The sequence below is a fragment of the Cygnus atratus genome, chromosome 12 (genome assembly GCF_013377495.2).
Source record: "Cygnus atratus isolate AKBS03 ecotype Queensland, Australia chromosome 12, CAtr_DNAZoo_HiC_assembly, whole genome shotgun sequence".
Taxonomy (NCBI): Eukaryota; Metazoa; Chordata; class Aves; order Anseriformes; family Anatidae; genus Cygnus; species Cygnus atratus.
The window spans coordinates 19,379,854-19,402,499 of NC_066373.1; the positions used below are offsets into that span (position 1 = coordinate 19,379,854).

The window sequence follows — 22,646 nt, forward strand, 5'->3', positions numbered from 1 at the left end:
CTTTCTTAGCTTTACAGGATTGATCCACAAAATGCACATCTACCTTATCACAGTACATACAAATATTGTGGATGGACAATAGAAATCACCACCCTTCCATATGAGATGCATCAAGAACAAAGTGTTATTTCTTATAATGTCAGAAACATAAAAGGCACCATAATAGAATGTTTAGAATAAAACTCAGTTTATGCCATTATATTTTGATTTAAAAGTGTAAGAATTACTGTCCTGACTTAAAACAAAAAGCCTTTGACACCTGTAAAGTATCATTAGAAACTTGTAAACCTTTACATTTTTCCAGAAGTATCAGGTGCAAATGCAAGGCAAATATAAAATCTATCGACTTATTAAATTACAAATACTACCCCAATGAAAAAGCTGTAGTTACAAAAATATAAAAAATATTCTAACTCCCGTTGTTAGATTTTAGCTTTAATCTACAAATTTCAATCTGCAAGTTGAAAGCCAGATCTGATTTAGACACATTTCTAGAATAGGAAAGCGTTGTTTGTCATATTTTTAAATCAACGTTCTAACCTCTTATTACAGTTTTGCTTTATAAATTTGTTTTATTAGTGCATGTTAAGGATGCCAAGGGGAGAGTGCTAACAGATAAAAGCTTGCATTTATTTATCAATGGATAGTAGCAATGTAAGTGTTCCCTGTCTGCTGTCCTCCCAGAAATCATTTCATCCATCACAGATGAAAGTAAATTTTTTTGTGAAATGTTTTTTCCCCAAGCTTCCATAGTTACTTTGTGTAGCAGCATGTGATTTTCATTTTTGAACCTATGTCCACTGGTAGACAATAGAGAAGTGCTAAGTTTTTTCTCACAAACTTCTGTGAGGAGCAGTGAGAAGTATACCAACTGCCAATGCTACATCATAGCCTAGTAGCTGCTGTAGCAGTGACAATTATTGTCAACGTCTCTGTCTTCTACACATAATGATTTGGCACATCCTTTATCCATATCTTGATTCTCTAGCCCTTGGCTTTAGTATTACCTGGATCAGCATAGGATGCTGAAGCAGCTACAAAGGCAGCCTAACAAAGTGCTGGTAGACATTAAAATGAATTTACTTTAATCATTTAATGACTAGATGAAATGGGATATTCTTAATGAATAAACTCCGTGAAATGCTGAGCCTAAGCCTGACAAATGTTAATGCTTTCATGGCTGAATACTGGAAGGAAGCTATGTTTCTTCAGTACTTTGCCAGTGCTAGCAGAAGGTGTCCGTCTTCCAACTCTAGACAAACTGAAGCCTTCTTTCTCTGTTCAGTGGAACTAGCATGGATTAGTGGAGTAATACAGCTGTACTCCTAGATGATGACTTGATTTAGCTGTGTTTTAATAAGAGTACAACAGTATATGAATAAGAAGCTAATATTCCTCATTATGTTTCAATTTCATACAAATAGGGTTCAAACAGACAGCATATTCACTCCTGTGATCAAAACTCTATATTCACTCAGATTATGCTGTGATGGCAGGATTTCTTTTTAACAGAAGTTCAAAGGTATCTACATACATCTGCCAGTGATTTTTTTAAATAAGCATGCTGTACCTACACGTTTAATCAGATCCAGAGAACACTTCATACTTAAAACAAACAAAAAAATCCAGTACCTTGTAATACCTTGCAGTAGGCTTCTGAATTTTTGTTTAGAATTTTAAGATGGGAATCATGTTCCTAGCTAAACAATTGCTCCGAGCATTTCTGTCTTGTAAAAAACAACAACAACAACAAAAACACCCCCCCAAACAGCAGTAGTAGATGTCATGACCAACTCCTTTCCCCAACCTGTTGAGTCAAAAGTTCAAGAATGTAACTTCCAGTCAAGGCACAAAATCATTTACTGACTTCTTCCACCGTTCTCTTCTCATTTTCCCCTTCCTCTTAAAAGAAAAAAAAAGTTTCTGTAACAATGTCACATATTACCAGACATTAAATTCAATCCAGTAAGTTGTAGCTGTATCTGAGATAGGTTCTATCTATTTTGAATTTAGTTTAATTAGATGAACAGCACAGTTTTAGCAGATTCTTGTTCATTTTCTGCGTTCACCTTGAAAGGGAGGGGATGGAGGAAAAAGCCACAGCAGTTTCATGCATATTTTTCAAGAAACTTTATGTGGAAGTCTTTCATTTTCTCCAGTAGGATCTTCAGCTTTTCTATTGGAGGAAGTATGGTCATTCTGAAAAATAATATTTAGAAGAAAAAATATATCCAACATTGTCTTCAGAACAAACTAATGTGTAATCTTGCCACAGATGTTGACTTATCTCAGGGCACTGCTAGTAACATGTAAATTTTAACATCTGTTTTGATGTGATTCTCTAACTTTCTGCATTTATGCTTTAATAAAATATTAAACTGGAGCAATTAGTTTCCATTGGTTAATGTATAGGAATTAGAGAATTTTTATTTTTTGCTGAGTGATACAAAACGTTATCAGGAAGAAAACTCAGTGAGTCAGTTTCCATTTTGGTGGTGGTTATGTCAAATACTTTTTGTTTAGTATGAAGGGCTGGTGGTTTTGAGTAGATGTACGTTTCTATCTGAATTGAAAAATTAAGTACAATTAAAACAATGTAACATCCCACACTGCATGTTCAAGTCCCCCTTTTCCTTCAGCATAATCTGAAGATCACATTGAGTTATCAGCCCGTATGCAAGAATTACAGAGAAAAAAACAAACAAACAAACATTTTTCCACACATGTACAGGGATGGACTTGCAATAGCTTTTCCCTGGAGCTGCATGCACCCAGACATCTAACTCAGCTATCTGTACTGCTGAACTAGCATAGCTAATAGTACCCTCTGTTACATTGCTTCAGACCAAACAAGACTAAATTCCATGATAAACTGCAGCTATCAGTGGCTTGACTCTAATAAAATGTTTATTGGAAGCAAGAGCAATGGAGTCTGTATTTAGTTTTGGTATTAACAGATTTAGTCCAATTTCTTTTTTCAGTAAACAAAATAATTCAGTGTGTGTAGAGCAGATTTATAGGGGAAGGTACTGCATCTTTCACATGATTTCTCCATATTGAAACACTGTTAAATTCCCCTCCGCCTTTTAATGCCTTAGCCAACTTTAAAGCTTAGAGTATAAGCTACTAATTATTGTTTTTATTTGTGGAGAAGACATTTCAAATGTCAGTGTATAAAAATAGAATAAAGCTATGTCATCAAGCTGGGAAAACACTGTAAAAACCTGAATAGCTCATCTAGCAGATCAGGTCTGTTCAACCTAGCTGGTCAACCACAGAAAATGTCAGTAGAGTGAGACAACATTAATGTAAATAAGATTCCTTATATTTAATAAGAAAATAAAGTATTGGGATGGTACTTAGCTTATTACAGTTCATTTGATTTTAAATCAACAGAAACTGTACCTGAAATGGTAGCTTCCTTCTCTTTGGCCAAATCCACTTCCAGGTACAACACAAATTCCAGTCTCTTCCAGAAGTTTCATGCAATATAACATGTCAGGTGCCATTTTATGAGCCTAGTGGAATGGATGCTTTAGAATTAATGAAGTCAAAATATTCCAAATAAATATAACTCATTTCATGACTTTTTTCTTTCCAGAAACCTTGTCTTGCATTGTTAGTTTTTATTCTAACTATTACTAAATACATGAAGAACAATTCCTAATTATACAGTTCACCCTTAATTAAATAACAGTAGTTCGTGGAGGAGCAAGGGTGAAGAACCTACATAAAATATTTGCTTCAAAAGAAAGTGTCTATATAATTTTGTTTTACTCCTTGACTGGCTTGTAGCTTTTTGTCAAAAGTCTCAAAATTGTACTTGCAAAAATCTAAGCCACTGACATTTGACAAAATGAAATTAGAGCTGTGTGTTCCAATTCTGTTAGCAGCTACTATTTTTTCCCTTGAACTATCTGCTGACTAGAAAGTCCCCTGATTAATAACTATGGAAGTTCTTACATACATGCAGGTTATACACCTTGTCACAGAATCAGCAAAAAAGCCCTGTTTTTGTCCTCAGCTGCGTAGTTATAATTCCCTTTAAAAAATGTAACATATTGGGTAACAGAGCTCCAGCTAGGAACAACAAGACTTGTCATTTAGTGATACAGTTGACTGACCCCAATGTGGAAAAAAAAAAAAAAAAGTGCAGAACTAAAATTGGTAAGACAACCTCCCTCTCTCTTTCCCATGCTTGCTGAATGTGGCTTCTTTACAGGGTCAGTAGTGCTCAGCTGGTCACAGTCCCAGGCACATAACCTGGCCCGACCTAGTGTGGGCAGGGGCAGCAATCTGGAATGTGCACAGGTCCAGCTACCTGTCTGTCCTGTGTCTTAATTTATTTAACACTACCCTCCCTGGTTAGCATTCTCAACCTGGATGTCTTACAAGCGTGGAGAAATGCTCTGTTTACTTTTTAAGTAAAGGTCATGTTACATTTAAGATCATACATAGTCAATTAAGTACTTTTTTTTACATGGGCTAACTCTACCTCTGGAATAAAAATTCATCGTTAAAAGTGGCAGGCACAAGCGTGTGAAGGTTAAAATAGATTGGGAAAAATGGACGACTGACCTTTGCTTCCTCAATGGCTTTGGCAGGGATAAAGATCCGTGGGAAAGCATACATAGCTCCTTGAAGCGGATTGCAGTGAACTCCTGGTACCTTGTTAAACATGTCTTCTGTCAGTTTTGCTTTTTTGGCAAGATTGTTCAAAACAGACTCCTTCTCCTGTTTAAAAGGAAGGTGTTCAGTTTGACATATTTGAAGTGGCAGTAAAAATGCTAGAGAAAAATGGGATGCTTCAAGTAGCCTACCCAGAATTAAGCATTTCTAGGACTTTGCTGAGCTTTTAGAACAAGTGATGTTCCTAAATCCAGTCTTACTTTTACAGCCAGCAATGCAAAAAAAGGCATTAGCAGGATACAACTATGAAGTGTTACAGACAGACAATAACCTGTTCAAACCTCTGTGTGCATGCCCTGTTCTTTCGTTCTTCCTTCTAAGACCATGGTACCTGAACCCTTTGGTCTGACTCAATACTGTAATTTATTAAGTCATATTTTGTTTCATTTTTACAGGTGAAAAAATATATGTATACTTTAACACAGAATGCCATATAGTTCAGTGTATAGAGGTATTGGATACCTAAGAACAAGGCTGAATTTATAACTCTGTTTGAACTTACATTCCTCTTTAGATTTTAGTAAAAGCAAATATATAAATGTATTTTTTTTTGTTATGCTAAACGCAGAAGAAAAGTTGAACTTAGCAGCAGGAGAGGTGATTTGATAATGCCTTCTTAGCTTTTCTTTAGCTCCTAAGCAAAGGAACCATAAAAGGAATAAAAAATATTTTTTTTAAGGTAGATATATTCAGTTAATATAAAACCAAACAACAACAACAAAAAAAACCACACCTGCATAGTTCTGTAAACTAAAGAAAAAAGTCTGGTCTCTATGCATATTTTGAGTTCACGGTACTCAGGATAGGTTTAGGAAACGTACAAAAGAATAAGCATGTTATCACTGACCTTTATGAACTGTGAATACGATTCTTCTCCAGGTATTGGAGGATTTACTACAATATCCATTGCTGCTTGTCCTGAGACTGGAGAACAAATGCGAACAGAAAGCAGCTTAACAAGCTGTCCTTTCATTTCTGGGTGCAAGTTGATGACTTCCATATAACCTCCTCTGTAGCCACATCTATGGAGTGAACAGAAAAGATCAGTTGACTCCAAGTGTATAAATAGTGGAAAAGCGATGAAAATAATTGCAAAAGTGGAAAGACGGTTAAGATCTTGCAATATGTAACATACAGGTGTTGAAACAGCTGCTATAGTGATCGTTTTAAGATGGAACTAAATACCATGCCATTAAGCTCTAGTATCCCATACAGGGAAAATAGCGTACATGTGGCTTCCCTGTTGGACAAGTTAACTATCAACATGGACTGTTTTCTCTTCAGAACAAGCACATATGGCCGTCACAGAATGCATTTATTTAATCAGAATGTTCTTTTTATTCCATCTCTTCCTCTCCAAAACAACCAAACCCAAACAATTGTAATATTAAATGTCCTAGTGATTCTTAAGCTGTTCCGTTGGATTTTGGAAAGCCTCTTTTCCTTTATCACATGTCTGGTTTAGGACTGTAGGATTTCAGCTTTGTGGAACTGAGGCATTCGGTGTCTGAAATAAATACACTCGTAATGTACTATTCAGTACACTGAAAACCACAGGGCTAATTCATCACTCTGCTTAAATGTTTGTTTTCTTTTTCTTAACATTTTTTAAATTAAAATCAATAGAAGACACTGGATTACCTTCAGGTCACTAATGCAAAATGTATGTCCAATCAGATTAATGGGGAAGATGAAAAATTAAATTAAAAAATTAAAATTAAAAAATGAAATGAAAACAGACTTACTCGCCCATGTATCCCTTAGATGTAGAGTGAAAAGAGGCCAGCTCAACATTGTTATAGTACTCAGGTCCCATCTCGTACAGAATCTTTTTGAAGGAATGAAACTGGCATCCTTCAGAATACACATTGTCCTGGTAAACCTGAACAGTCAGAAGACATTAATGTACTCTGTTCTTCCAGCTAAGGATAAAAGACGGCCTTTTAGAGAGCCAGATCTGAACTGAAGAAACAGTTGTAACACTTGAAACTTAAGCCTTTAGAGGACACAAGGTTCTTTGTTAAGTAATAGTTACTGTAATGATATGTTTTGTCGCATGTAGCCATACTTAATAGCTTAGCATTTGGAAAAACAGTGAACTTCTTTATATAATTTATCCTTTACTTGTACATTTAAATCGATTTTCCTTCTGTTGCTTTCGTTTTAAGTGCTCTGAATATCATACAGGTTTTTAGGTCAGTGCCGGCAAAGGCTCTTCCTTCTGTTTCCTGCTTGTGTCCCCTACGCTTTCTCTCTACTTCAAATCCAGATCAAGCCAGCTCTCATTAACCCTCCAATAAATAATCTTGCATGTTTGTCCATGTCTTTATATGATAACAGAGAATCTGTTCTTCGTACTTAAAGTGCACCACTACCACATATGGAACAAAGTTACATTTTTTATGCTTACTCTTAGCTCTGCTTTTGAGGGAACAGAATACACCCTTACCTCATCAGCCAGAAGAAAAAGTTTCTCTTCCCAAGCAAAGTGTATCACGTCTTCAATGCACTTTCTGTTTTGCACCTGTCCTATAGTTTGATTTTTAAAGCAAGAAAAATAAAGTTAATGGAGCATTCCAACAAATCTTTTAGTCCAGACCTAGTTAGACAACTACCTTTTCAATAAGATACCCCTCTGTCTCAGAAAAGGGCTGTTGAATTTTAGAATACAATTCACTAAGTCTGAAATCAAGGAACATTTTTGGAGGTGTTATGGCTCAAGGCAACTTAGTCCATCCCAAACAAAGGAAGCATGAGCATCAGTAACTTACTAAGAGTAGTCTGTGTATAAGTGATCATTTGAAATCCTCACATGTGTAATGATTAAACAGGTTATTTCACAATGCAGTTTAAGCACAAGTTTGACAGATAATTGCAAGGAGTTGAATTATTGTGTTCCTGTTTGTGAGCCAAGCCATGGTAATTGACACTGTGCCTTCCTGACTCAAGTAAGATGTATTGACTCAAGCCAACTTTCTGCAAAAGTGCAATGAGCTATGAATATATGCACATAGATTTTTACTGCAGTTCACCTGACAAGCAGCAGGAAGACCACTTACGGCTGTTTACACTCATTTAATTTTATTTGTTACCTTCTGTCCCCAAGCCACTAACAGTAATGCAAAATAATGTTAATAAACACTATGTTGATGTGTATAATGATAACTGACAATTGACTTGTCCTAGTAGTCTCAAATAGGTTGAAGCAAATGGATCTTATTTGAAAGTTTGATTTCTTTTAGCTTGGTGAAGGAGTCCTGGTCCTTCTGTATTTGTCACACTGTTTAAGGTTCCACTTGATCCCATGGGAGCCTTAGGATTTCTGCAGGAATATTGTTTAGGTAGGAATCTTCCCACTGACTGTGGAAGACAAAACATTGCCTTGCAGAATCCAGCTCATGCAAGAATAGCTGCAACTCCACAGCTCAAACGAATCTGGAACAGTGCGAGCTAGTTTCTCAGCAAGCAACCTCAACTATGCAAAGAAAGAGATCTTTCCGAGAGAGGCAGTGCTTGCCACTGAGTTCAGAGTCATCTGCAGTCATTGCCTTACACGCATCTTAGAGACGAGATCCTTGATACAGACCAAAAGTGACTGAAAGTCATTCCACAAGACTGTAGAATTTAAATGGAAGCAATGACTTCAGATGTGATGCAGTGAAGTGAACCTGCTCCCTTCTCTCTCCCCAAGTTGCTGGAATTCCATGATACGGAAAAGAAGTTTCTGAAAGTATGCTGTACCATCCTACATAAAGTACTGACCTCTAGAACTCAGCTTTAAATATTTGGTATGTATTTTGGATTTGCCTGCAATGTCAAATGAATGAAAGAGAAAAAAAAATGTATTAGAGAAACATCAATACAAACATCAATACAACAAAACCACTACAGACCTGTGGGATTTCCTGGGTTGATGATGCAGAGGACTTTTGGATGGCAATATGCCTTAGCTTCATTCAAGGAGCGGCGAAGTTCATTCACATCTAGAGACCAGCAATTTTCTTCATCCAAATAGTAGTTCACCTGGATGGCACCTAGTTCAGATATGGCTGCTGAATATAAGGGATATTGTGGTATAGGGATCATCACTCCTGTTCGGGATTTTCCACCTCCTGAGACCAGGATCTTTAAAATTGTCTGGGGAAAAAGTAGAAATTAAAAAAAAAAAAAAAAAAAAAAGTCAGAAGTCAGAATTAATAGTATACTCTAGAATATGTTGTTGATCTTTCTTCTTAAAAGAATCTAGAGTTAAGATAGATTTCTAAAAGCTGACGGTCATTTTCTTACATCAAAGAGTATTTATTTTTTTCAAGTTAAGTTACTGACTGGGTAAGGATGGTCTAACTGAGCTTCAGAGAATTCCTCTGCATGTCACAGCTCCTAAAGATGAAGTCTGATCAACTTAAAAGTCTAGAAAAAAATTCTGAGCACAAGGCTGGAGAGAAAGTTGGAAAAAGGAATATCAAGATCATGAGTACATTTTTTTTTTTACCGTGCCCAATTACAGTTATAAGCAAAGAAGCATCAGCTAGTTGTTGCTCATTGCCTTCCACTCGTATTGTCCCAGTGAACACAAGAGGCCAAGAAATAAAACCAGAAATTAGCACTGGGGCACATAGAGGTTCTCCTTTGTAATGGAGAGACCTGTTTCAGATTAGGAGCAATAGTGGCCAGGTGGCACCAAAGCTAGAGACTGGCATTATGCTTTCACGTTCAAGAAATACAAGAGAGCAAAAGTCTGCATATTTTAGGATGGAAATCTTATGCATTATATGTAATTTGTGCCCAGAAAACACAGGCAGAAATGTAATGCTTGTGCTAAGATAAGTCCAGAGGATTTACCTGTTCCCAACAGCTGTGTGTCTGTGTAGGCTTTTTATGTGTGAATTAGATAAAAAAGTACATTTGGTGTGGGCAGGGGAAAGATTTCTTGCCTTTAGAATCCATGGAGAACTGAAGTACAGGTACAATCAGAGCAGGCATCCTTACCAACGTGTAATTATAGTGTAAAAACAGAAATAGCTCTTCAGATGTAACAGCAGTACCCTTTAAGTTTCCCAAGGTTCTGGAACAAAACTGCCTTTCTGCGCCTCTCATCACGTACTCAATCTGTTGCTAAGCTAATGATTTATAATCAACATCATTTTGTACCCACCACTAGTTTAAAAATACCAAGCATCCAACAAGTGTAATCAGGACTAAATGCAAAATTTAAAATAAAGTATTTAATAGTCTGTGTCCCCCAGGTTATGGAACAATAGTTGTTCTATCCTTGGAAGTTCCAAATAATGAGACTCTTTGTACTGCTGACATTTTACCAATAGCAGAATCACATAAGCACGGTATAGATTTGATGCGCTATGCTGCCATTTCTGACAAGCTGCCAGTATAACACTTGGCATCGGAAACTCTGGAAAGCCAATTCTCTAAAGTCATGTGGAGAGCTGTTTATGTCCAAACATTGCCATTCTGAACTCTGCCACTAGATGTCATTTAAAAACAACAGCAAACTTTAACCAATCAAGTCTGCCCTAAAAAATAAAAATAAAAATAAAAAAATAAGGCAAAGAATTATTGGTTGATGTAATATCAGCAAATGTGCCTGTGTAAAGTAAAAATCTAACAGAGACAGTTATTCCTCTCTTAACTGATTATCATCTTTGAACCTTGGTTGAAGCCAAAACCTAAAGTTTCTCCCAAATAAGATAGCTATGGAAATGGATCTTTGAGATTTTCACTGGCATTAATCTGCACTAGCAGAGAGTTTATTAGGAACAAGAGTTCCCAAGACTTCTCACCTCTTTGCCATGGATTGATATCTTCAGTGCTTAATACATTTTAACTACGGAGGACATCATTCAGTCTTGGTGGTCTGTCTCCTATATCTATATTGTAGTATGTATGTAGCTGACACTGCCTATACAAAAGGTACTGGTCAATATATATTGAGAGACTCCATGGGCCTGTTTCTTAGCTGGCACCTTAAATCCTCATAATTGGGTGTATTTGTTATTAATTCAGTGTGACTTCTGTATCTATTAGATCAAACTCACAGGAGTTTGTGAGACCAGATGTTCAACAGAGATCTGTATTTCTGAAGGTAACTAATGACTTATAATTTATATCAGGAAGAGACAGGTTTAATTTTAACACTTACAGCAATGCCATCACTTGCCCCAGTGGTAAGATATATGTTATCTGGATCTGCAGGAACTCCTCCATCTCTTCTTTCAATATATGAAGCAACATCTTCACGGATGCAATTTATACCTTGACTGGCACTGTAAGCTCCTGTGAAAAAGAGAATGAGATGAGAGTTGAGTACAATGAACGTCAGATTTGCTGTTCGGTAGAAAAACTCCTGAGCTGGTGGTGTATGAAGTTTTTAAATATGAGGGCTTTGGATCCCCGGGATTTTTTTGCTTTCCAAAGAGCGTGAAAGGGAGTTGGGTTGTTGATAGAGCAAAAGCGTTCATTTGGGATGAGACAAATACGGTAAGTATCACTAACATACAAAAATAATAAAGTGGATTGATAAAAAGTAGGCTTTAAAGGCTACTTTGCAAACTGGGTCAGCAATCCCATTTTTACTTTCTCCCAGTTGCTTTCATTACGCTGAAAGTCATTTCAGGTCAGTCACAATTATTTAAGTAATGGGAACAAGGAACAGAGGTGGCATGTGCAATAGGAGAGAAAATAACTTTTTAAAAATTCATGACAAAAATAAGATTTTTATTTGCAATATGAAAAGAGCATGAAACCATTTCTTCCCACAGTCTGAAAAGCAAAAAAAATCCTGAACTGCTTCCCTCTCCCTCCACAGCATCTCCCTCAACCATTTTGCAGTTACCTGTAGCAGAAACATCTAGTATCACACCAGTACACAAGGCTCGTGAAGTTTACACAGCACAATTAATAATCTTAAATAAAGTAAGATTTTAGATGCTGTGTGCATCATTGCTGAGCATGTGCAATGAGTAAACAGTAAAAATAAGCCTAAGCAAGGAATGGATTCAAGCTATGAAGCCTAAGACTGATGGATGGTGAAGTGACAAGTGTACATTAAGTTTAGAACACTGTCATGAAGCTGCAGAGTCTTCTCTGCCTTTTGGGTGGAGTGGAATAATTGTGCCTGACTTAACTCTCATCGCTCAGTTATATCCTAGAAGTCAGCCTAATAATACTTCTGTAGCAGCGTAATTTACAAAGACAAAGAACCTTTGCAAGTACTGTGCAACTGTATGGCACCAAGTGGCTATTCAGGGCACAAGGTTCCCTGGTGTCCTAAAAATTGACTTTCACACAACAATAATCTATACTGGGTTTGTATAAGGATCTTCTACCACAGCAAGGAAGCCCCTGTTAAAGTGGGGAACAAAGCTAAGCTATCATTCAGTTTTGTGCTCCTTTGAAGGCTGAGTCTCAGTGGGAATATACAGAAGACCTGAATTCAATTTTCAGGCCTACACTTAATTGTACTCAGTTGATAACTTTGACTAGAACCCATTAGTTTGCACTGTGGCATGCAGATAAATTAAAAACAAACAAACAAACAATTGAAACCAGTCAAAAAAAAAAAGTCAAAAGAATCCCAGAGTATTTGAACACAATAGAAGTTGAGGACATGTCTGAGCCATCACATGTGGTCTGGGAGTAACAAGACTCAATACTACTAGTAGGGTTTTGCCAAATGAATGTTCATTAGAAGTGAGGCTATTTTAGTTCATACCCAGAAGTCAAGTAATTCATATTAATTTTGCAATTAATAGACTTAAGTAGGCCAATATAGATGCAAATACACCACTTCGAATAGCTTAAACATATATAGATAGCAAAGTCACTTCTGTGTTGAACTGAAAAATGTTTTAGAAGTAAATTTATTTAGAACACAGCACTTAAAGCTACGTGGAAGAATCAGTTTTTGACTTCTGATTTTTCCCAAGAAAGCGAATTCCTCCATCTCAGCCACAGAGACCAGCAACAGGTTTTCAGACTGTCAGTGAAGTGCTCGGAGCCAGTGCCACGCAGCTGCACATTCTCTCACCTCAGGCTGCGTATTTACGGAGCGTTGTACAGAGGCTGATGGGCAACTGAGGCCAAGAGCAGGGGCTGATATATGGTACTGAAGACGGGGGTGGAGGGGAAGTGTAAATCAGTAGAGCAGATCAATAAGGTCTGCAGTGTTCCTGGTTTTAGGGAATTCAGAGGGACAGATGTTCTTGGTACATACCATAGCAGGGAAAAAAAAATCATCCAAGACTGCAGTTTCTGACTTACAAAACTTACATTTATCCACTGAAATTAAAAGGGTGTATTCAGAATGTTGCAAAAGTTTCAGGCCTACTTCTGTGCCTACTAAGCTAATGCAAATTACTTGAAATACGTGATGATCTGCTGAAAGAGAGATTTTGTACAGAATCACATATTTCTGAAATATCATACAAGGCTGAATTCCATTCTGCTTACTCCAGAAGTGTGGGACCGAGACTCAGCATTCTAAGTCTTATAATTCTCTTATTATACCCCTAAACTTGAAAATCACCACCAAAAATGATTGATGAAAAATTCATTTATATCCTCAGTAACTTTCACATGGCAATTAGTATTGTGTTGATGAATTGTTCCTGAGTAAGCTAGGAAAGGATTTCATGGATACAGAATAATTTCTTCATTTTGGTAACTGTATTTTTTATGTTCTCTGTATAGAAACAAAACCAATGCAAAAAAGGTAAGGATAGAATACATTCTATATTAGACTGTGTTGTTAGGAATAGTCTAAGGCTGAAATACTGCTAATATAACCCCTAATTAGATTTTGTTTATTTTATTAAGTTTCACATTACCTACTCAAAAAGTATGCCAGAGCAAATAGCCACTGCAATCACAAAGATTAAGAAATATGCCAGTTAATCTCAGATGTACTCTGAAATGTCACTGTTCACTGGTTTTTGTACCTGAAAGAAGGTAGTTTAGTGTGCCAGACTCTTTGCCCTACCCTGTAACTGTAACACAGTCTTCACGGTATAATTTCTAGTGACATTTCCCAGATACAAGTAGACATCACAGCTGATAGAGGAGAAGCACTTTGTCCCTTCCACTTTCTCTCTGCTGAATTTGCAATGTTTGTACTTATTTGTGTGTAGATTATATTTATACTCTTGTGGGAGCACTGGTTGAAGAACAGAGTTCTTTAGTTCTTTTTGGGGTTATTTTGCCTTGGAGAAATGGGGCTCTGATATCTTCAGTTGGAACTATCTGGGCTAAATAAAAAGCTACCATGTTCTGAGTATGCACTTCTCTCTTTGCAGAGAGTTATCACCTTGGTATGTGTGTTTCAGATACCCCAGCTCATATCCTGGCAAACATATTTGTGCATTTGGTTCAAAATGAAGGTACAGAACTGTGAACTGGATCAGCTGAGATGACACAGTTTGTTGATCCCATCACTACAGTGGCTGTATACTTCATGGCAGGGAGAGGAAACGTCTAGACTTGATAAAATTGTAAACAGCCCCTCGTAGGATCGAGCAGGAGACATAGCTGTCAGTCCAGGACTAACAGATGTCAGAAGAACAGTAACAATGCCTAACAGACATTTTTATAGAAATAGCACTCTGTGACACTTTTCTGATACAAAAAAGCTCAGCATTATGTTTATGGTTATGCCTAGAAAGTGTTGTGGTGAGGACCCTGTGACTGCATAATCTTCATCTTGCCCTCTTCTGTGACAAGTCTTGTAAAAAATTGCACCATTACTGCTTATCAGTGGGCCACACTGAATTCTCCTCCTACCATTTTGCCCTAGGCCATCTCCTATTTGACTTGTAATCATATAGACCAAGATTAGGAAATTTCGGTACTGCACATATCGAAACTACCTTAGTTGATTCTATTGCACATAAGAGCAACTGAAACAGATGCTTACCTAAGCTGTTACCTCCACAACCCTGCAAGATCCGTCTGGCTCGCTTTTTTGCGTCTTCTGGAAAACTTGGGCTGTCCAGCAGGTTTGGGTATGTGCACAGTGCCACTACCTAGAGTGCCAAGAAAGCTGTAAATTTGCCACTGCTCAATGGTTATTTCAAGTTGGTAACATTACTGTTAACTTTCCTCGGACATGAAGATCACAGCTTAAATTTTTAAAGCTAATTTAAAACAAAGGTTGTTGATGAAGGGTTTGCAGTTGTTTCTTTAAGGGTAGTGCTTATAGAAGTGAAGAATCTTATCAAGCTCCAACTTCTGCTACTAAAAACAGTTATAGAAGTATTAGCTATTTGAATTACAGATGGTAAAGATTGGAGTCAAAGTGAGCTATGCATGGTGCAAACACAGCAAAACAGTTAATTATTCAGAAGAGGCAATCTCTAAATAGCTCTGTCCTCCACTCTTTGTGTATTACTAGCCCACTTTATTGACAAGAAATAAAGAGTTTAAATATGGAGCAGAACTGAAAAATGTGATCAGTTTTAAGTCCCAATTTCATGTTCTATAATCCTTCCCCCAAATAACTTATAGTTATTACTAATATGAAGTTGTGAGAAATAATTAAAAAAGAAATGGTGGTGTACACATTCACATGGTGTAATATGGATTGGCTGTCATCATCTCATGGGCAGGTGACTGAAGAATTAAACTGTGTGCACGTACAGTCAGGGGGAAAAAGGATTTCCCATTCACCCAGTATTTTGTTTAATAACATTGGATCTGAATTAATTTGAAAGAAACTCTGTTTTTTCTACCTTGTAGATGGAGTTTGTTGTATAGCTCAGTTTTATAGCTTGTTGTGCAGTTTTATAGTTTGTTGTATAGCTCAGTTTTGTAATCTTGGCACGTGGACCCCCATATTGATACAGCTTCAGTTTGGCCTCTGAAATTCTCTGAATTTATAGTATTATAGGCTCATTATTTTATGCATGTGTAAGGGATGTTCAGAAACTATTTTTACTTGTAAGCTTTTTATTTAAAGAGTATTTAAAGAGTATAAAAATACTTTTATTACTTTTATTAAATAACATAATAATATAAAATTTGAGTAGTATAAAAATAGTATTTATCGAAATAGCATAGTAGGTGGTTTTTTTTTTCTTTCCTAGCATACTGCTGCAAAATCAGGAGCAGTACAACTAGTTGCACCCAACTGCAAGCAGTTCTTTAAGTATACTGTCAGATGAAGAAAGGCATTTGTTTTTTTTCTTAAGAACAACCACTTACTTTTCTGAAGTGCATTACTGATAACAAATGTGCTGATAATATAGAAGTGTCAGGAGAAAGGATGGATGGGCAATGATCTCAAAAGTAAGGAAAGCTACTGTGTTAGTTATAGGACTTCTAGCAGAAATCCAAACTTGTAATTCTTTATCAAAGGTTTTCAAGTATAAATGCATGTAAGGAATCATTAATATTAATAAAAAAGTCAAACATGTTAAGGTATTCTTCATAATATAATCAAAAAAAGCAACAATAATATTTTATTATATTCTTACCTGACGAAGGAAGGTGATTGGCCTCTGTCCCATTGCATGTGCATCTCCAATGTTGGCTTTAATTACTTCAGTAAAAGGTTTTTTGATTCCCTAGAAGGAGATAATTCACAATAGGCTGTTAGGGCTGAAACAGATGATAAAGAATTCCTTTTTGTCATATGGCTGTAAGTAAACAGTGCATAATCTCAGAAAAGACAGAAGTTTAAAGCTTAATGCATTTCTTTACAATAGTAGATCATAAATGCTTTATAGAAATGACGCTGTGACACAGTTTTAAATGACTGATAGTCTGTTTTTTTTCTTTTTTCTTTTTTTTTTTTGTTAAAGTGTTTGTTCATTTTTCTGCTAGCTGCAAGTAAGAGATTGACTTGCCTGGCAACTGCAGTGTGAGGTAGAAAAGCTGAAAGAAAGGCTTTCTGAATTGCCAGCATTAGAACAACTTGTTTGATACACCTGAGGGCAGGAGGGATCAGTCAAGAAGCTAAAAAGATTTGAGAATATTTGAAAAATCCACCAACAACAGAAACTTTGAAACCTTTAGTTCGTATTAGAATTTGCTTATACACTGTTTGCTTGTTTATTTTCTGACTATTTACATTAAATATGCATTATATTATGTCCCCTACTTTACCATATACAGATGTTTCATCATAAGGCACTATATGATAAACAGCAAAAGTGCTAAGCAATCACCATGAATACTTAAATGCTTCTTAATTTCGGAAATCTGACCAGACAGCTGTTTTACCAGCGAGGAATTGAATAGATCAAGAAAACAGAGGGAAAACAGTTGCAGGATGTTGGTTAGCCATCACAGCTCTTTAAAATGACAATGAAAAAGGGGGGAAATCGTCAGCAACTGCCTGGTACAAAAAACACCATTGATTTAAATACGAAAGATCAACTGAAAGTAAAGGCCAACATAAAGACTAAATGAGCAAGGCAAGAGCAATTTTATAGCCTTTCTAGTGTATATTTGGGTATGAGAAATGGTAGGGAAGCCTTCAAACCATGACAGGATTTTCATGCAGACTAATGAGCTGCAAATTTATACTGGCTATGTGTTGGACTTCAGTGACAGGTCAGAACCCAGATACGCAAAGATAACAATGACCAAAATATTAGAATTCACCAGGGTTACAAATTCCAAGGTATGCCAAAATTTGGAGGCTTACAGCTGAATAGCGTGGCTAACAGCTTATTCTAGATAATGCGGTTCAAATTCTCTCTGCAGATCCAGTTCAAGGCATATATAACTGAGAGCATTTAGGGTTTTTCTTTTTTTTTTTTTTTTCATTTGCAATTAAATAGGTGGTTGGAAATGGCATTAAGACAAGACAATTGAACTTATATGATCCTGACTGCAGGACCCTGAATGCAGGGTCAAAGCATTTTACATGGCCTTAAATTTGGCAGGAATTGAAAAGTGGTTCACTTAAAATAATTGAAAGTGACTCATTGATTACATCAAGTCATTTGCTTTTTTGTTTGCTGATATAAACAAGTGCCTAAATAAGAGCTGCATTTCAATCTTAAATTACGAACTAGGAACAGAAATTCCAGATAAAGATTAAAGATATCTGAGGCTGAAGTTCAGCATTTTCTGAGTAATGCAAATGGTTAGAAATAGGTTATCTTCAAACTATCAGGGTCACTGATAGCACAACATTGTTTCACTCTCATTTACAAATAAGAAGGTAAAGAAGAATAAGAAACATGTAGAAGGAGAATAAATTCAGTCTGAATGAAATTAAGAAAGATTCCTGCACATCTTTGTTTAGTTCGTATTATGGTAGACAGAATCTGGCTCACTAGAGTTGCACACTAATACAAATGTGTTAAAGAATAAGGGATGATACTTTCTTTGCCCTGAGTTAGGGTATTGTCTAAAAAACCATAGCAGTTCTCAGCAATAAGTAGAAAGATATTTTTTTCTCCACCAGATTAAAAACAGACCAAGCAAAAGCCCTAACACATAAATTTAGTACATTAGCCAAACCAGATGGTTTTTGCACACAAATACTATTGTGGTCTTTCACAGTAACACTCTCCTCCTTCCCTGCCAACAGGTACTTGTTTTTGTTTGCTTTAGTCATCTTACAACATAGTCATCTGTCTACGAACACTGTGTGCCATTGAAAATATTCCATGGGACTGGTTCAAGAAGAAGGCTTTTAAATGGAAAATGCCACGTAAGCAGACACAAAGCTGGCATAACAATCTTTTAATAAAGCAATTGGCAATTACTTGCCCTTGTATCTTTTATAAAGTGCCCAGAAGATTTTTCTCTCTGCCAATGACTCAGCTTGTAGTTGAAGAAAGCAGGGGAGCTGGGAGGAGTTAGTGAGGATCACTGTGTATCTGTTTTGTCAAGTAATATCTCCTGCTCTGCGACGGTAACTTGAAAACAAACGTACCCAGTGAGAACACTGGAAGGTTTTGTTCTCTGTTCCTGGCAAACGCACCTCTTTGAGAATCTGATTGCATGAAACGGCAATGACACCTTTATAAACAGGTCCTTGGACAAAAATCAAAGCACGTGTTTCAAAACAGAACCTTTATCACCACTCTGAAAGTTTGGGGTAGAATTCTAAAAAGGAAGCTATTTTGAACAGCTCTAACTGAAATGATTGGGTTAGATATACACAAGTAATTGATGAACATAATACGCAGTGAGCTGAAAGCGTACGTGGCCTTCTAAGATGAGGGTAGCCAAGTAACACAAAGAGCAAAGCCTTAAAATAATCTCTCTAGCATTCCTGCAGCACTGTTTTTGTACAAAACGTGTACTAGTCAAATTCTTCGGGGTAATAACGCCTTCGGCAAGGCTTGCTAAAGCGGTGAAGGTAGGGAGCAATATCTGAAATCCTAGAAGTAACCGTGCCAGATGCTTTATTCAAAACAGAAATCAGTCCTCACGGTGACAAGGGAAGCTGTGAACAGCAAAAAGCCTCACTTGAATTGCTAAGCTGTTCCCCCCCCCCCCCCCCCCCCCCCGATATTAAGTCGTAAGTTAAGAAATAAGAGAAAAACACGCAGAACGCGCTGGAAGCATTGCCACATTTGGATGCTCCATCAGCACCCAGCAGCTTCATCAACATCCGGGCGGGGTGCGGGGGTCGGGCAGGGGCAGGGGCAGGGGCAGGGGCGGGCGGAAAAGCTCCCAGCGGCTCGCTGCCGGCCGGCGCGCTACTCGGCCCCGGGGCTCGCTGCGGGGAGGGCGGCCCCGGCCCCGGCGAGCCCCCCGGCGCCCCAGTCAGCGGCGGCGGCGGAGGAGGAGTGCCCCGGGGGCCGGGCAGGGCCGGGCCGGCGGCGGGGCCAGCGGGGAGACCGCGCATCGCTGCCCCCGCCTCACCTTGCGCAGCTCCTTCTCGATCTCGCCGGCTTTGAGGACGATGGGGCCCCGCACCGCGTACTCCACCGCCTTCACGTAGGGGTTCATGGACTCCAGCGTCAGGATCTTCTCCCTGCTCGCCTTCTCGTTGAGCTTCACCGCGGAGGCCTCGGCGGCGCTGCTCCAGCTCGCCGCGCCCTCCCGAGCCGGCTGCGGGAGCCGGGGACGCCGCTCCCCGCCGCCGCTCCCGCGGGGCCCCGGCCCCCCGCCGCCGCCGGGCCGGGCCGCGCCGCGCCGGGCAGCCGAGAGGAGCCGCAGCATCGTCCCGCCGGGCCGCTCCCGAGGCTCCCGAGCGGCGCTGGCGCCGCGGATCGCCGTGTCCCCGCGGCCCTTGTCGAGGCGAGGGATGCGGGCGCGCTCAGCCCTGCCCCGTCCCGCTCCCGAGCCTACCCGCAGGCGGTGCGAGCGGTGCTGCGGCGCGGCGCCGCCACCAGAGCAGCAACACGGCCCAGCATTGCATCAGATGCCGCCGCGGAGCCCCGGCCCCGGCAGGAGGGCCCCGCTAGGGTGCCGGGCACGGCCAGCCATCCTCCGAGCCGCCGGCAGCCCCCTGCCCGCCTCCCCCCCCCGAACCCCGCGGCGAGCCGAGACGGGCAGCGGCCCGGCGAGGGAGGCGGTGCTGCCGGGCGGGCTTTGTAGTTCCTGCAGCCCCGGGCTGCGCCTGCCCACAGCATCAGGTGATGGGCAGGGAGCTGCCGCACCCACAGCGCCACCGGCCCCCAGCCCGCTGCTGCAGCCGGAGATGCGCTTTGGTGGGGGTGGCGGTGAGATGGTGGTGGTGGTGGTAGTGACGGTGGTGGTGATGGTCGTGGTGGTGGTGGTTGCCTTTGTCCGGGGCTGGTTTTCTGCTCTCCCGCCCGCCCGTGCCCTGGGATGCGCGGCAGAGGCTCGATGTGCGCCCTGGGGATGTCACAGCCCCTTCGCTGCCCCCGGCCCAAGCAGAACCTCTGGCCGAGGTTTCCTGCCCGCAGGCACGAGTTGGTCTCCGTCACAGCATCCTCGTTGTTTCCATGTGATGGAAATGGTCCTCTCACTCGGCTTCTGTTCTGTTTCCATAGCAAATGGCTGGAGGTCTGCCATCAAATGCGGCGGCAGCAGAATTTGGGGGATGGAGGGGCAGCTGCTCTCTCCTCGCCACCCGCGGGGAGGAGAAGGCCCGTCTCACCCAACCTTGGTGCCCTGAAGGAGCGCCTTGTTTGTGCTCAGAGAGTGGAATAAGGGATCATTCACTCAGGAATATTCCTATGACCTGATGTTACCTCCCTGAGTAAGAGCCTGGCCTGTAAATTGGGCTTCTTTCTGAATTATTTTTGTAGGACCTTTTTTTTTCTTACTTTCTCTTCCTCCACTGACTTAGAGAAACCAGCTTCCTATTTTAGGTACCTAAATTAGATGGTTCAAGACTTGGGTTCTATTCCGTGTGTTTTGGTATCTCTCCTTAGCTGATGAGGGAGGGGAAGGCAAGCTGCTTTTACTGAGTTTGGTTTTATTTTGTTCCATATGATTCCGTCTTGACTCTTTTTCCTGTCTTTACTATTTCTTCTTTCTAACGAGCTTCTGCTTGCTATAGTGTTTAACTCCACAACTAATTAGTTCCAGCTCTTATTCTGTTTCGAGTGCAACATTTTAACTCTTGCTCTGTGCCAATTTAAAAAACAATCACAACTCTAGAACTGCAGTCAATTCATAGTTATCAAAATAACAGAGGTGGGATTTTCTTATTGTGCTGAAGGGACCATCCTGAGGTGGTGCAGAAAACCCATTTGTTTTACCCAGGAATTTCATTTTTTATAATTTCAGTCTTTGTACTGACTGTAATGAAAGCTTTTTGTTGTTTACTGCTCAGCTTGTGAAGGCTCTTGGGTGGAGTGCATCTGAGCCTGCATATCCTCCTTCCAAAATTCACTTCACAAAATGGCTTGATGGAGCACATATGTTAGAAATTCAAGTTCCAAGAAGGACAGCTTCAATAAGTGTTTCAGGATATTTTAGTCTGCATCTCTTTCATTTTGTTTTGTTTTGTGTTGTTGTTACTGTTTTTTGTTTTGTTTTGTTTTGTTTGTTTTTCCTTCCATATTTTAAACCTTCTTTAACTTTTTAAATGTGAAGTTTTGGAGCCTGTACATGGCTTTTGCAATAAGCTTTCATTGAATAACCTGAAACTGATTTTGCAATAAGCTTTAACCAAATAACCCAAAATGTTCAACTTCTTTTGAATTCTTATATAAATTCTCGGAAAAAAAAATGATATTTACGTTCATTGGGTATAAGTGGACTTGCCAGACATCTTGATTTGACTGTTAGTGTTTCAGGGTTCATTAGCGATCAAGGACAGAACGCTATCCACTCTATTAAAAATCTAAGTCCACTGGATTTGGAACCACTAATTTTGCTAGGGGAAGTACAAAAATTAACCTTTGTTCTTGACCACCCTGTTCCACCCCCAATCCGCCCCCCAGAAACAGCTGGCGTAGCAGAAAGCTTCCAGTCAGCATTGCCGTGGTATCTCTGATTGATCCCCGAGAAAGTAAAGGTACACGCTGCTGCCTGACATCTCTGGTCCTGCCTCTAGCTGACAATCCAAACAAGGCCTTGTTTGCAAATTCTGTAATGCTGCTTGTTAGCACAGCAGCATCGAAATAACACTAACAATCTTAAAACACATGTTGCACAAGCCAAAGTATATGTTCGTAATAAAACATTTGAATGAATATAAACAGACTTGAAATTCAATAGACCGATTAATTTCCCAAGTTTAGAAATGTACAAAGTAAATGAATAGGATGAAAAAAGCCTTTCTGTGTTCAACATCATATGAAATGTTTGTTTTATAGAAAAAGTATCTGTTGCTTTAATTATGATAAATGCAGTTTATTTTAATAGGAATACTTTCAGGAAGGGAAATAGCATGTGATGAACTTGCAGTTTTGAGGTGAAGTTGCGCCTTTGGACATGAACAACAAAACTCCAACTGACTTCAGGGGAGTCAGCATGCCACTCCAAAGTCAGCGTGACTCTATTTGTGTGTGCTGCTCTGACTTTTTGAGGCTTAGCATATCTATCCATAAAATGAGGAAAAG

At 39.3% G+C, this 22,646-nt stretch overlaps 1 protein-coding gene across 1 annotated transcript; it reads right to left on the reverse strand.

Moving 5' to 3' along the window:
* Positions 1 to 181: 181 nt before the first annotated feature.
* Positions 182 to 19,753, reverse strand: GPT2 (glutamic--pyruvic transaminase 2). Its single transcript, XM_035543330.2, has 11 exons — positions 19,528 to 19,753; positions 16,173 to 16,262; positions 14,615 to 14,723; positions 10,847 to 10,980; positions 8,583 to 8,826; positions 7,139 to 7,218; positions 6,435 to 6,571; positions 5,537 to 5,711; positions 4,579 to 4,734; positions 3,406 to 3,518; positions 182 to 2,199 (listed from the first exon to the last, which is right to left on the reverse strand). Exons 1-11 carry the CDS (start codon positions 19,612 to 19,614, stop codon positions 2,109 to 2,111), a joined length of 1,416 nt encoding a protein of 471 aa, XP_035399223.1. The 5' UTR covers positions 19,615 to 19,753; the 3' UTR covers positions 182 to 2,108.
* Between the last annotated feature and the right edge of the window lie 2,893 nt (positions 19,754 to 22,646).

Coding starts and splice junctions, on each gene's coding strand:
- GPT2 (XM_035543330.2), bottom strand. CDS start 19,614: ATGAACCCCTACGTGAAGGCGGTGGAGTACGCGGTGCGGGGCCCCATC. Junction 6,572..7,138: donor TTTTTCTTCTGGCTGATGAG/GTAAGGGTGTAT, acceptor CTGACTGTTCAG/GTTTACCAGGACAATGTGTA. Junction 3,519..4,578: donor AAGCCATTGAGGAAGCAAAG/GTCAGTCGTCCA, acceptor CCATTCCACTAG/GCTCATAAAATGGCACCTGA.